Here is a 14114-nt window from a genome sequence, read left to right as displayed (position 1 = left end):
TGTTTTGAAAGGCACTTATGAATAAAATATGTATAATTACTTGTATATGTATTATATTTTTTTAACCTCTGACTGACTTGGTCCTTTGAGACGATGATCTGTTTTTTTTTTACAATGCAAAGCTAATTTCATTTTAAAATGCATTGCAGGCATTTCAAAAGGCTCTGTGTGGAAATTCAGATTTGCTCTGCTTCAAACTGTTTTTAAAATGAAAGAGAACAGAGCAGCACATGACAGAAGAGAAAAATAGAACACAGACCGGCTGCAGTCAGTAAAGAGAAGCCCAGTACAAGCGGTAAATTTTATTATGGGAGAACAGCACATAAAGCACATCAAAAATCGATGTGTCCAATGCACTTATCATAAAGGTGATATTAAAGGTACAGTTTCTAAGTACAATATAACAACATTCATATTAGAATGAAAAGTATTTAAAAGACAACATTAAATTTCTTATTCTTCTTTACAGCCGTATTTACAAAATGAATTAAAATACTTATTTTTATTTAAGAATCAGACAAGAAGGAGCAAAAACTACACTTGTGAGTCTACCCGCTAAAGAGATCAAAAGAGCGGCTTAAAAACATGCTCGTCTGTCCCCAGTTTAACATCAGTAGCAAACATGTGAGGGCCGCCTGGCACTGCCCCCTGGTGCTGTGGAGGACACCCTCCAGCCGGCTCCAGCCAGTGCCCTGCTGTTTCCCCCAGCGACAGAGTGCACAGCAAACACAACCAAACACTGACCCGAACGAGACGCACCATTCATTCAGGTCATCTGGAAAAATGGAGGGTTTTCAAAATAAACAGACTGTGAAGCCTGGCCAGCCACACTGTCCACTCTCTGATTACTGTTCAGTGCATTCAGTCCCTGTTCATTTGCCCCGTGCTTTCTTCAGGGCCGTCGGACTGAGGGCGTAAAGGGTACTGTTTACCCAGGGCCCACTGCAGAGGGGGGCCCCTCACTAACTCTGTAATATGCATAATTTTCATAAGACAAGATACAGTGTGGGGCCCCCAAGATGATTTTACCAAGGGCCCAGAATTTGTTGCTACACCCCTGAGTTAGGGAGTGACTTGTTTTGAGGTTTGTTTAAAAGATTAGAGCCTAAACTTGAAACTGTATCAAGTTTTCTGAGTTGTTTTATGAGCTCCAACGTAACGGATCAGCCTGTAAGTCATTTTTCAAAAGGTTTACGGGGGAAATGAACAGGAATGTTTACTTTTGAAACCTGATTCATGAAATTACTCAAGATATGAGGTCAAGGTCACATATTTCTGTTCTAAAACCTTGAGAGTGTGAGGTACATTTTATCATTAACAATATATCTAAACAAAATATGAATGAATAAACATATACTACCAGTCAAATTTGGAACACACCCTCTCATTCAGTGTTTTTTTTTTTTCATTATTTTTACTACTATTTTACTCTACCTTTTAAATACACGCAAAAGACAACAAATATATGAAGCTTTATGGAATTACGAAGCAACTACATTTTTTTTTTGTAATGATCTGATATTTTGTGTTTTGTTGACACCTTCTGTGGTCCGTCTGTTTATGTGTTGTTGTTGTTGTTAATGTAAATGCTTTTGTATGGACACTTGGTTGCTACGACGACAAGTTGATGTGAAAGTTGTTTTGGTCAGTTACTGGTCTGTTTTGGGGACCAGTTCTAGTGAGCTGAGATTCTTGTTGTTAAGGCCTACAGAAGCCGTTGTGCTCACAAAGAAAACAAAGAAATTTTATATTGATATTCTCAAAGTAGAGCAAAAGACAAAGTTTAAATCTGTCAACTGGACAAATCGTTATAGGAGTTTCGCTGCTCATTCAAGAGGATTTTTCATTTCTGGTCAGATTACTGGTGTCTCAGGCCCCCAGATAGATCTATGATTCCATTCTCAGACCCAAAGCGAACAAACACAACAAAGAGAGCAATAGGAGGGCCATTAAAGGTTGAATAGGGCAATTAAAGGCTGAAAGTGGAGACAATAGCTGTTTACAGTTTCAATGTAGTCAGCTTCACCATTCACACAGCTATAAGGCAACAATTTGTCCATTTAACAGATTTAAACTTCGTCTTTTGCTTTGGATCAGACCTGGACGACTGAGGGATTACACAGACATTCTCAAAGTAGTCGCCCTTTGCTTTGTCGAGTAATATTTAGTAGACTTTAGAATGTAACTTTTAACTACATAATTCCATATATGTTGCTTCATATATTTGATGTCTTCAGTTTGTAAATAAAATGTAAAGTTGTAAAAAAAACCAACAACAAATAAGACAAACAAATAAGAGGGCGTGTCCAAATGTTTAACCGGATGGGTTGTCCAATCAGAATGCAGTCTGTACCCGGAAGTGATGTGGGCGTGACTGACCAGGCTCGTGGATGTGACTACAACACTTTTACAGTACAAAACCGTAACCAGACTCATGGGGCGAGCGCTTTACCGGGCCTTCACCGGAGGACCCTTCAAACATGTTCTCACAAGGAAAATGGACGACATGTACATTTATAAAAAGATCTGAGGAACACGTGAGTGAGAGTAGAAAAGTACATCGTCACAAATCACACAAACAGAAATGACAATCACCCCGCGTGCATCTGCCGACATCGCGAGGCACTCAGCGCGACGACGACTTATTGCGTGGACTACCTGTTACGGCGGAGACCCTCACTGAGTTTGAACACTGAGCACGCGGGAACAAACGCCCCCAGCCCCACAATGCACCGCTGCAAAACTGGGCCGACAGAAGGAGGTAAAAGACTTATTATCTTAAACAAACTACAGCCTCAGTGAGTGTTACAATCAGACAACAGAAAAATTATTACGCTAAAATGCAGTTTCAGTCGGAAAATTATTAGTATTATTCCACAAACTGGAAAAAAGCATCTTAAAATATCATTAATAGTAGATTCTAGCTTTGCTCTACAACAGAAATGAGTGCCCGGTCCCGTTGGCGCACACTGATACAGGTGCCCACGAGGGACATCTCTTATTATTATTATTAATTATTATTATTAATATTATTATCCTTTACCGAATCCTATTGTCAGTAATACATTAATGTGCATATGATGAAACGGCTGGGCTGATAAGGGCGACCTGGGTCTAAGAAGTGCACCGAACACCAGGCCAAAAATACAAAATAATAAAAGTTGACGCCCCTTTATTACGTAGGGAAGTACGTAGCAGTATTTTCCTCTTACCTAAACAAACAGAAACTACTTTTATACAAGTGAGGATTTTTAAAATGTCCAAAAATGAGGGAGAACTGAGGGTTTAATACAACACGCTAACGAAACATCCACAAGTCCAAAGCAAAAGATTAAAAAAACGGGTATTTACATGCAGATGCGCCCGGTCGTGTGCACAAAAACAATCGTATTAAAATGAGAATACACACACATTTATTATTGCTTGACAGTTGATTATGGCTAATAGTTGCTTTTTCATTTTTTAAACTATATTCTTAAACATTTTTATTTTAATTATAAATTTTTGACCGCTGTGCTTTGGGAAACAGAACGTGTCCAGCGTGGCATAACTGGTTTTGGGCTGGTCTATGGTCAAAGAAGCAGGTTTAAAAGTTGGATTTTTAAATAAATAAAGATTGTAGCCTACGTAACATCGTTTCTGGATTAAAAATAGAAAATTTCTGCAAAAAATCTATTAAAAAATTGAAAAAAAAATCTATTTAAATTCACTTCAAAGCTTCCAAATAATTTCATTTCTGTGGGTTGTAAATATTTGTAAAAAATAATATTTAAATATTTGTAAAAAAAATAATAAATAAATAAATTTTTAAAAATGCAAAAAATAATAATAATAATAATAAAAAAATAAAAAAAAATAAAAACAACAAAAAATGCAAAAAAAAAAACCTAACAAAAAATGCAAAAAAAAAAAACCCTAACAAAAAATGCAAAAAAAAAAACCTAACAAAAAATAGCAAAAAAAAAAACCCAACAAAAAAAGGAAAAAAAGGAAAACAAAGATTTTATTTTAAAAACCCTCTTTACCATATCCACTGTAAAAAACCACTATGCCACGCGTTAAATTCTTTAGCTCAGCATATTCATAACTCTATAAGAAAAAACGTAGCAAAACAAAAGCTCACCGTTGTGACCCTGTTCCTCTGTAATTTTTAAAGCCTTGTCTGGGAATTCACACACAAACATATGTACACTCACTAATATTGCTTTGTACAGACAGAGAGAGACAGCGGACACCAGTATTCCTCATATAGGCAACAGATTTACAAAAAGACATCACTTTACAATGCTGTTTTTCGCAAAGGCAGGGCTAAAATATTTCACATGGCCATTTTACTGCTGCACACACACGCACACACACACACACGCACACACACACATAGACCCGACAGATGTGGTCCTATAGGTTATGGTGAAGTCAAAATAAAAGGACAAACAAAGCAGAGACCCGTAATATTAACACAAGGCATACATGTATTGCTTGTCTCGTATTAAGACACTGAAAGACTTTTATTTTATTTTGAAAGTGGGTGACCTCACTGGGTTTGAGAAATGAAGGCAGCACTACGCAACGTGGAACCAAAGCGCTGGATATTCGAGATTTCATCGTAAAGAAACATAAGACTGCGGCCGCCACAGACTGAATGGAATAAACATCGAGACAGTTTTGTTAGTGCAAATTTTGAGTTTGAAGGTAGTCACACTGTACGTCTGTTCTGATGCTGCGTTTGACCCACATCCCAACACCTACACCGATAAATATTGCTCATTTTCCTGATGACGAAGGATTCTTTACAGTTTCGTTTTGTTCTGAGATGGGGGACAGGAACGAGCAGACGTGGGTTAGGGGGCCCCGATGGCTCTAATAATGTTTTCAACGTTTAATTTCAACATTAGACAAGCTTAACACCTCGGAGCCTCAAGGAAACACTTTGCTTTGAGCTTTGAGTTGCCAGATACGACCCCATTTGTGATGATTTTGAAAAAAAATAAAGCCAGTCCCCCATCTCAGAGTGTGACATCATCATCATCAGCGTCTTTCCAAATCTCAAACCAAACCAAAGTGATATTTAAAAGCTAAAAACAGTCCTCTTGAGCTCGGCCACACTATGTTCTCTGCAGTTTTGTGGCCCTGAAGTTACATAGTGTTGCTCTATATTTTAGTTTTTTTGCAAATAAAAAAGAATCCGCCAACCTTTCGCGATACAAGGTCGGTTGTGCTATGCTGGCGCCGGCTCCCTGGATTGTCTAGCTGTGTTCCAGACGTGTTTTGAGGGGGAGTTTTACCACCGTACTTTAGGACTTGTGCATATCCAAACCCCATTGGATCAAAACATGAAACCGTACATCACCTGTAACCCCAACAATTACCCATTCGATATTGCATAAGAATATTTGGTTTGTCTATATTATAACGAGGGTTGCGGTTTTCGGGACCCTGATGACACCGTTTAGAACCAAGGTAGAATTTTGTGATGCTGCATGTGCTAATGGGCATAGATAGAGAGTTTTTTTTTCTTTCTCGAAAAGTAGGTTGAACCAACAAAACGGAACAGTTTCCCCAGAGAACGACACGGAATACAAACGTCATCAAACAAACATATTATAAAAACAAAAATAAAACGTAAAACAAAATGATTTTTTTTCCCTGAGGGGTGACAGCGCGAGGCTTGGTACAAATTGCACAACACCAATGTAAAAAACAAATGGGAAATATAAGCTATACGGTGCAGAGGGTGACGCATGTGTTTCTTCACTTCCTAAAGGGACAGCACATGTATTTTTTATCATTTTATATTCTTTTTTTATTTTTTGCTGCTACTAAAATTGGAATGTCTGAGGAATCCACTCTACTTCATAGACTGGAAGAGACGACAGTTGTTTGGCACATCTAGGGTGTGTTTTTCCTACATTTTTTTGTACAATACAGACAAAAGACAACGAAACATAAGCACAACAACAAAGCGATCTGAAAATAGCTTCTCGAAGCATTTTTCTCCCTAAACACACAAACAACGGCTAGTCTAATTATTGCGCGGATACAGTTAAGTGCTACCTGACACCTCCCTCCCTTCCTCCTCTTTCTCCTCTTCCTCCTCTTCTTCCTCTTTCATGAGTTTATTAACCAAAATACAAAAATAGATGCTTCACTACCAGACAAGGCTTTGAATATTCACGGTCGTTCTTTTGTTGTCCCGCTGTGGCTGAGCCGAGGCAGCGAGGAGGCAGATAGAGTCACTCTGACAGAAAACGCTTTTGATTGCATTTGAGTGCATTTGTGCTTGTTCGCTTAAACCCTGCCTTTGTGGCTCCGTTTCAAAAAGTGGCTCTTACAAACTCAGAGTAAAAGGTACAGTGGGCTTGTTTAGGTTTTTGTCTTGTTGGATGTTTGAACTTGCTGGTGTAAATACTCAGGACGTTTATTTTACAAAGAAAACAAATCTGCAAAGTTGTTCTTTGGAGGTCCCAAATTTCAATTTACAATTAGGCCTGTCACATAGACTGTATATGTAAATGGACTTAGCTAACGTGCTAGCCAACATGTTCTAAACAGGAAGTGATCATGGACGCACTTCCATCTCCATTGACTCTGGCTCCAATTCACTTTCTATTGAAAAACTGTGTCCTCTCTCTCTGTAACTGCTGTTGTCAGACATTTTGGTCTTAAATGTTTGTATTAACCTGCTCTACATGATCCTGGGGTTTTTATTTCACTATTATGTCAAGATATGAACATTAATAACAGACAAATCAGAGGCCTTCTTTCCCCAAGGTCACTCCCACTAGCATTAGCAACAGGTTTGATTCACTCTGGATTGGCTCTTTGAACACAAGACATTTTGAGCCCCAAAATATAGTTCCAGTTTTATAAATAGAATGATAAATTGATGAAGTGATTATTGTGACAGGCCTGTTTAAGTCAAAACGATCATGTGACGTTTTGGGTCAGAGGCCACAAAGCCACAAAACGTTTATTTTAGAATCAGAATTTTGTTTGAGCATCTTTTGTGCTTTTTGGTTATGATTTTGGTTACATTTCAGGCAGTTGTGGTACTTTAGTTGCCAGATAAGAGACTGGATGTTTTAAAGTGGCATGTGAATAGTTCCACTGCCGTAGTAAATCCAAAAAACTGGTCAGTGCTGGTTTTATACATAATTTACACTATTAAAACACTGTATATAAGTTTATATATCTGAGACCTCTGCAACACAGCTCCAGTGGATGGGTTTAAAAATAAGCTGTGCTCTCTTCCCAAGATAATCAAAACCATGAGCCCAGAGCAGTTCAAATGTTTGTTTTCCACTAAGTTAAATCAATGGCGTCTACATTAAAATATTTATTTAGTAACACATCTCAGCTGCAGTGGCCGTTTTAATGCTGCTATAGGGAACACTGTAAAAATACTGTCTCTCGTAGCCCGCTGGTCAGATCCAGTTTAAGCCCAGGTTTAAACTCTGACTTTGTTAAAGTCTCTTCTTGAAACAGGCCTTGGTGAATGGGACGTCTCTCTGCTGTCGTATCCACATCCACCAGCAGATGGAGCAGTTGGATCACTATTGGCTTTCTCTCCACCTGCTCAAACTCCAAACTTGCATAACTCCATAAACCCACGTGTTAAATAATAAAAGTATTATTTTAAAACACTCTCGCAGTTCGAACGTTTGTGCTGATGAATGTTTGTGCTACATTTGAATGGCAGTTTTTGGCTTAGAACATGACTCTGACCTGCCTTCTCCCCTGACCACGCTGTCGCATCTTCAGCCCCAGGATCCTGGACGAGCCACGTGACCACGCCCCTCAGTTTGTATTTCTTGTGCACATGCAACATATTACTAGGTAAATATACAAGTCTTAAATTAAACAAAGGTGTAAATAAAAGTGCCTTATCAATTCAACAATTAAGAATGGTCTAACTACTGATATAATACAAGTTATTTAAAATAGAATCTATAAACATTACTTTTTCTGTATAGTAAGTACTTACGACCATATACCCTGTAGCGTATTTAAACAGGTGGAATGGACTCTTTTCATTGTGGCCTCCAGGGGGCGCCTGTCCAGAGAAGGATTAATAGCAAATGGCCTTACATGATTTCACTACGATGCATGAAGTCTTTGACAGCTAAAATCTGTGATTTCATAAGAATTTCCAGAATTCTGTGTCTCTTTTTTAAACGATTGTCCGTAGAGAGAAGCTGATGGATCAACATGACTCCTCTCAAAGTGGCTGTGAGCTCTGCTGCACACGGAGACAACTGAACTGGACCAAAGTGTGCGTTTAAAACAAGAAAAGTCCCCAAAAAGAGGTTTTATAATTATATTCTATGAAATAATACTGATTATGTTAGTGCTTATACTGTATGTAAATGTGGGCCTGGCTTATTTATTTAAAAAGATGCACAAATAAAGCATCATCCAATGCAGACAGTGGTATGAGTGAGGGGCACACGGGTCCAGTTCAGACGCACTGCAGTGATGAGGATGTAGGGGGCGCTGTGCCGTGACTCTTCAGACTGAACAGTGTAACAGCAGAACGATCCTGTAGCCATCTGCCAGTGAAGTGCCTCCAGCCCAGGTCAGCAGGGCTCTGCTAAAGTGTCTGATGTTCTCCTGCTCCTCCTGCGGCTCACGGCTCTCAGGCTGCTACCCGTCCACCGGCATGGCCTGCTCAAAGTCCGAGCCGAACAGCTCCTTGTATAAGGGCGGGAAGTGGGCGCGCACAATGTCTGGGTATATTGCTTTGAAAGCCGTGAGCTTCTCTGTATGCCTGCTGCACAGCGCTCGCAGTGTAGACACTTTGCATATCAACTGTGGAGAGAGAGAAAGAGACGGGGAGAGAGAGAGAAAGAGGGAGAAAAAGAGGGAGAGCATGTTTAGACTCACAGGACTCCAGCACAGAGGGGCACATGGTGTAAATATTGAGACTCTGAGCCACAGGAACATCACACTTCACACTTTTCACATTCAACTATTGATAAATTGCCAGTTTGCATCTCACAGAAAAGGCGTCGTTTCGGATGCCACCCTGAATCTGTGCCAGTGAAAGACATCACGAGTGGCACACTGTGCTGTACTTTTGTGAGAATATTGTCTCGAGTGGCAGACTGTGGTGTGTACCTGTGTGAGAACTGCCTCTGTACAGTGTCTGGCAACCTCACTGTTAGCGTCACTATTTCCTGTCCCATTGTTTCTTTTGCTGAGTTGCGTTAAAAGTAATACATATTTAAAGATCAGACAGTGGACAGTGACATCTCTGACCACATGTTAAAGACTGAATAAATGAGGTGAAAAATCAACAGAGAAAGGCAGGTGTTTGTGTCTAATGCTAACGCTAATACTGTTCAATTTTATGTATTCATGAGATGGAGGCTTTTGGGTTTTTTGCCTCTTCCTGCACCTGCTTTTTATAAACTGTGTCCTTTTTATTGCTAAATGTTATATAAATGCAAAATAAATAAATACATGCTCACTTTGAAGCATGACTAATATTAAAATAACAAACTGAGTTAGTCTACATTTAAAACACTCAGGGAGTCTTTACATTAATCCAGTTTGTTTTCTGTTGTATGCTTTAAATAAAAGTTAGCAGTAGCTTTGAGATACAGCGGCTAGCTAGCATGCTGCTGTGCAGAGAGGCTATACCGTTACCAGTGATTGTGGTGTGTGCTCGTGTGTGTGCATTGTGTGCGCGTGCGTTCGTGTGTGTGTGTGCTGTAAATTTGTGAGAATCCCGTCTTCTGTGTGTGTGAGTGTGTGTTTGCGTGTGATTGTGTGTGTGTGTGCTGTACCTTTGTGAGAATCCCGTCCTCTCTGTAGTGTGTGTGTGTGCGTGCATGTGTGTGCGTGCATGTGTGTGCGTGCATGTGTGTGCGTGCATGTGTGTGCGTGCATGTGTGTGCGTGCATGTGTGTGCGTGCATGTGTGTGCGTGCATGTGTGTGCGTGCATGTGTGTGCGTGCATGTGTGTGCGTGCATGTGTGTGTGCTGTACCTTTGTGAGAAGCCCATCCTCTCTGTGGTTTGTGTGGGTGTGTGTGTGCGTATGTGTGAGTGCGTGCATGTGTGTGTGCTGTACCTTTGTGAGAATCCCATCCTGTCTGTAGTGTGTGTGCGTGTGCATGTGTGTGTGCCGTACCTTTGTGAGAATCCCGTCCTCTCTGTGGTTCTTCTGCAGGACGTGCTGTAGAGCCAGCTGGATCTTCTGCTGTAGCTTCTCCACCTTGACCTTCTCCTGGAGCCAGGAGCGGTCTGTGAGGGACAGAACCAAGCCTTTACACGTTAATGGTACCAGCTCTGTTCCTTCTCTTTGTGGTAAGATTAGCTGACCCAGACTGTGTCATCTGTTATGTTAGCTAAAGAATACTATTTCCAAAGTGTCACTATTCTTAGTCAAATTAATTGGTTTGGGAATATGTTTGGGGAGAAGCGTGGGTATGTGTGTGTTTGCTCAGTGCGCTGACACCTACCAGCAGACATCAGCACGAAGGCGGAGAACAGGGCCATCTCATCCTCAGACAGGTGCATAGAACACAAGTTTTTCCCAAACTCGAAGACGGAGCTGATCAAGTCGTCACAGCCTGCCACAGCAAAGGACACAGAGCGGAGTGAGGAGGAGGGAGACCAAAGAACAACACAAATGCTTGATCTTTATTGGGAGTGAGGCGCTGGGGAGGCGAGAGGAAGGATGCTGACAGCACATGGGAGTGTCTGCTGCACAAACACATAGCTTTATACCAACTTTTGCTTCTCGATGAGTCCCTTTTGGCAGTTTGGTGTTGTTATGACAGGCAAAACTATTTTAAATCAATTAAATGCAGGGCCATGGAAAAGAGGCAAAATACAAAATGTTCAGTAATATTTTTTTTCTAATAGTTATATTTAATGTCCAAATTTGAATAATTATTTTAGTTCCCTGGACAGGCCCTTGTGCTTGTGTCTCTATGGTTCTCATCTCTGACCCCTGTGGATCATTATGTTATAATTAACACATTTTAAATCACAATATTCATCTAAAACCACTTAATAAAAGTAAGTTGTTTTTTTTAAAATTTGTAACAAAATGACTACGTGACACTGCCGAATCCTACAAGTATCACCGATTAAGAAAATAAAACTGGAGAAGAAAGTGTGTACGTCACAGTGGGCGTGTACGTCACAGTGGGCGTGTACGTCACAGTGGGCGTGTACGTCACAGTGGGCGTGTACGTCACAGTGGGCGTGTACGTCACAGTGGGAGTGTAATGGTGGAGCTGAAAACGGGGGCAGAACGACAAAATGGCGTCTTGACAATAAGCAATTAAAAATTACTCAAACATGAATCACCCCAAATACAACTTCAGGTGAAGGGGAAACAACTAGAACATGGATAAAAGCTCCATTTTGTCAAATGTTTTAAAAGTCAAGCCTTGGTTTAGCCTTAGATTAGTTAAACAACAAATATTATTCTTGTTGCTTTAAGCTTTTGGTCACATTCACATTTTCTAAATTAAAATTATGTCTACATTTGGAAAATATACTTTCTACACTACACCATTGTTTCCAAAGAGGCATTTAGGCACTGGAGCTCCCTCTGCTGTCAGCAATGGGAATGAACAGTCAAAACATAAACAAATGAACCTTATCCCCCCCATGAACAAATGAATGGGTAGAATGAGTACTGTGCTGGTTTATGGTCTGCACAGGAGAAGTTTGGAGTTTTATCTATGACGCAACTAAATGGGCAAAATGCAAACAGAGCATTTTTGAGTGCTCAGAGAGAAAGACATTGGATTAGTGAAACAAGTATGAAGCAAAATACAACTCCTGGTATGTGTTTGATGAGGGGACAACAGTATAACATGGTCAATTTTACATAAGTGTCACTATGCCCTATTTTACATGATAGTTTGCATTGGGATGCTGGGCCTAAGTAATGCATAGTCCCTCTGCCGTTACCATGCAGGCATAATACGCACATTCGCCAAAAATGATTTAAGATTGAATGAAAAAAATTAAAATAAATAAATATATATTTTTAAAAACACATTTTCAGGAGCCTGTGATCTGAGCATTCATGGTCCTGTTTAGGAGTTTGAGTTTCAACAAAAAAGTGAGAGGGACTAACTAAAAAACTGTTGGCTAATGCTAGCTAGCTTGTGACTGTAATGTTATTTGAGAGGGACTTGTTTAACAGCACAAGTCAGATCACCTGTTGGAATTCAGCTAAGTTAGCTCTTTATGGTCAGATTGTGCTAAAACAAAGCTCAACAGAGCTTCAGACAGAGCAGAGCCTACAGTTAGCATCACACCCCCAGGGAATGTTGATGACATCAGCTGCAAAGTATCAGTTGAACCATTCTGGATGTTGGTGGAGAGTGGTCAGAGCGAGGACTTACCTAAGGACTTGAAGACATCGGGCCCAGCGTACTTCCCATCAAAGTAGACTGTGTTGTTTTGCGAGTCAAAGGCACGGCACATCCTGACAAATACCACCTCCAAAGAACCTGGGGAGACAGGAACAAGAACGACTTTGAAATCAGTATGTGTGTGTATGTGTGCATGTGCGTGTGTTTTTGTGTGCGTGCGTGCTTTATACTGAAATGAAACTAACAAGAGTGCTTTGAAATGTGCTGTCAGGAGTAGTACACTTCTATGGCTGGTAATATCTGACATAAGAATAGTCTTGTGTAATGGCCCCTGCCTCAGTCAGCAGTGACAGAGCCAATTCACTCACGCTTTATTTAGCAGGAAAAGACTGAAAGTTCTTCAGCCTTTGTGTGCAGCGCTGGGGGTGAGTCTAAGACGATATACAATCCTTATATTTGTGAAATGAGAAGTGATTGATGATGGTTAAGTTTCCGGTCAAAACACAATATGGGTTAATGATTGTTTAAATTATTATTATTATTATTATTATTATTTGGACATGGAGTTGATGGAATTGGAAGTGCACCCATGCTCACTTTCTCAGCAGGTTAACTATGTCCATTTCTATATAAAGTACAGTATTACACTTGCAGTACAACTAAAGCAACTACAAAATGTGACACAGCCATAGTTCTGTTAAGTGTAAGATATGTCCACAGCACACAGTAAAACCATGACAACCACAGGGGAATGACAGTGAGGTCAGACTCATGTAGACGTGTGAATAATGCTTGCATGAAGAGTAGCGTGTGTGTGCAGTCGTGTGTGTGTGCAGTCGTGTGAGCGCAGTTGTGTGTGTGCAGCAGCATGTGTGCAGTCGAGTTTTTGTGCAGTCGTGCTTGTGTGCAGTCGTGTGTGCAGTTGTATATGTGTGCAGTCGTGTGTACAGTTGTGTGTTTGCAGCTGCATATGTGCAGTCATGTGTGTGCAGTCAACTTTTTGTGTAGTCGTGTATGTGTGCAGTCGTGTGTGTGCAGTTGTGTTTGTGTGCAGTCGTGTTTTTGTGCAGTCGTGTGTGTGCAGTCGTGTGTGTGCAGTCGTGTGTGTGCAGTTGTGTTTGTGTGCAGTCGTGTTTGTGTGCCGTCGTGTGTGTGCAGTCGTGTGTGTACAGTTGTGTGTGTGTGCAGTTGTGTTTGTGTGCAGTCGTGTGTGTGCAGTCGTGTGTGTACAGTTGTGTGTGTGTGCAGTTGTGTTTGTGTGCAGTCGTGTTTGTGTGCAGTTGTGTTTGTGTGCAGTCGTGTTTGTGTGCAGTAGTGTGTGTGCAGTCGTATGTGTGCAGTCGTGTTTGTGTGCAGTCGTGTGTGTGCAGTCGTGTGTGTGCACAGTTGTGTTTGTGCGCAGTCGTGTTTGTGTGCAGTCGTGTGTGTACAGTCGTGTTTGTGTGCAGTCGTGTTTGTGTGCAGTCATGTTTGTGTGCAGTTGTGTGTGTGTGCAGTCGTGTGTGTGCAGTCATGTGTGTGTGCAGTCGTGTTTGTGTGCAGTCGTGTTTGTGTGCAGTCGTGTTTGTGTGCAGTCGTGTTTGTGTGCAGTCGTGTTTGTGTGCAGTCGTGTGTGTGCAGTCGTGTGTGTGCAGTCGTGTGTGTGTGCAGTCGTGTTTGTGTGCAGTCGTGTGTGTGCAGTCGTGTGTGTGCAGTTGTGTTTGTGTGCAGTTGTCTTTGTGTGCAGTCGTGTGTGTGCAGTCGTGTGCAGTCAGGTCAGTTCCTCCTTGTG

At 40.9% G+C, this 14114-nt stretch overlaps 1 protein-coding gene across 2 annotated transcripts in view; it reads right to left on the bottom strand.

Annotated features, from left to right (window-relative positions):
• Positions 1-4056: 4056 nt before the first annotated feature.
• The window catches only part of roraa (RAR-related orphan receptor A, paralog a), a 245173-nt gene continuing 235115 nt past the window's right edge, over positions 4057-14114 (bottom strand). For both annotated transcript variants that reach the window (XM_033967473.2, XM_033967474.2), the window contains 4 exons: positions 12374-12481; positions 10466-10576; positions 10135-10247; positions 4057-8808 (listed from right to left, as the gene is read on the bottom strand). In XM_033967473.2, the coding sequence (XP_033823364.1) occupies positions 8644-8808; positions 10135-10247; positions 10466-10576; positions 12374-12481 (497 nt within the window). In that variant the 3' untranslated portion in view covers positions 4057-8643. The remainder of the gene's footprint in view (positions 8809-10134; positions 10248-10465; positions 10577-12373; positions 12482-14114) is intronic.

The sequence above is a fragment of the Periophthalmus magnuspinnatus genome, chromosome 6, assembly GCF_009829125.3.
Source record: "Periophthalmus magnuspinnatus isolate fPerMag1 chromosome 6, fPerMag1.2.pri, whole genome shotgun sequence".
Classification (NCBI taxonomy): Eukaryota; Metazoa; Chordata; class Actinopteri; order Gobiiformes; family Gobiidae; genus Periophthalmus; species Periophthalmus magnuspinnatus.
Note: the sequence above shows the minus strand (reverse complement) of the source record. Positions and strands in the feature narration are given on the sequence as shown.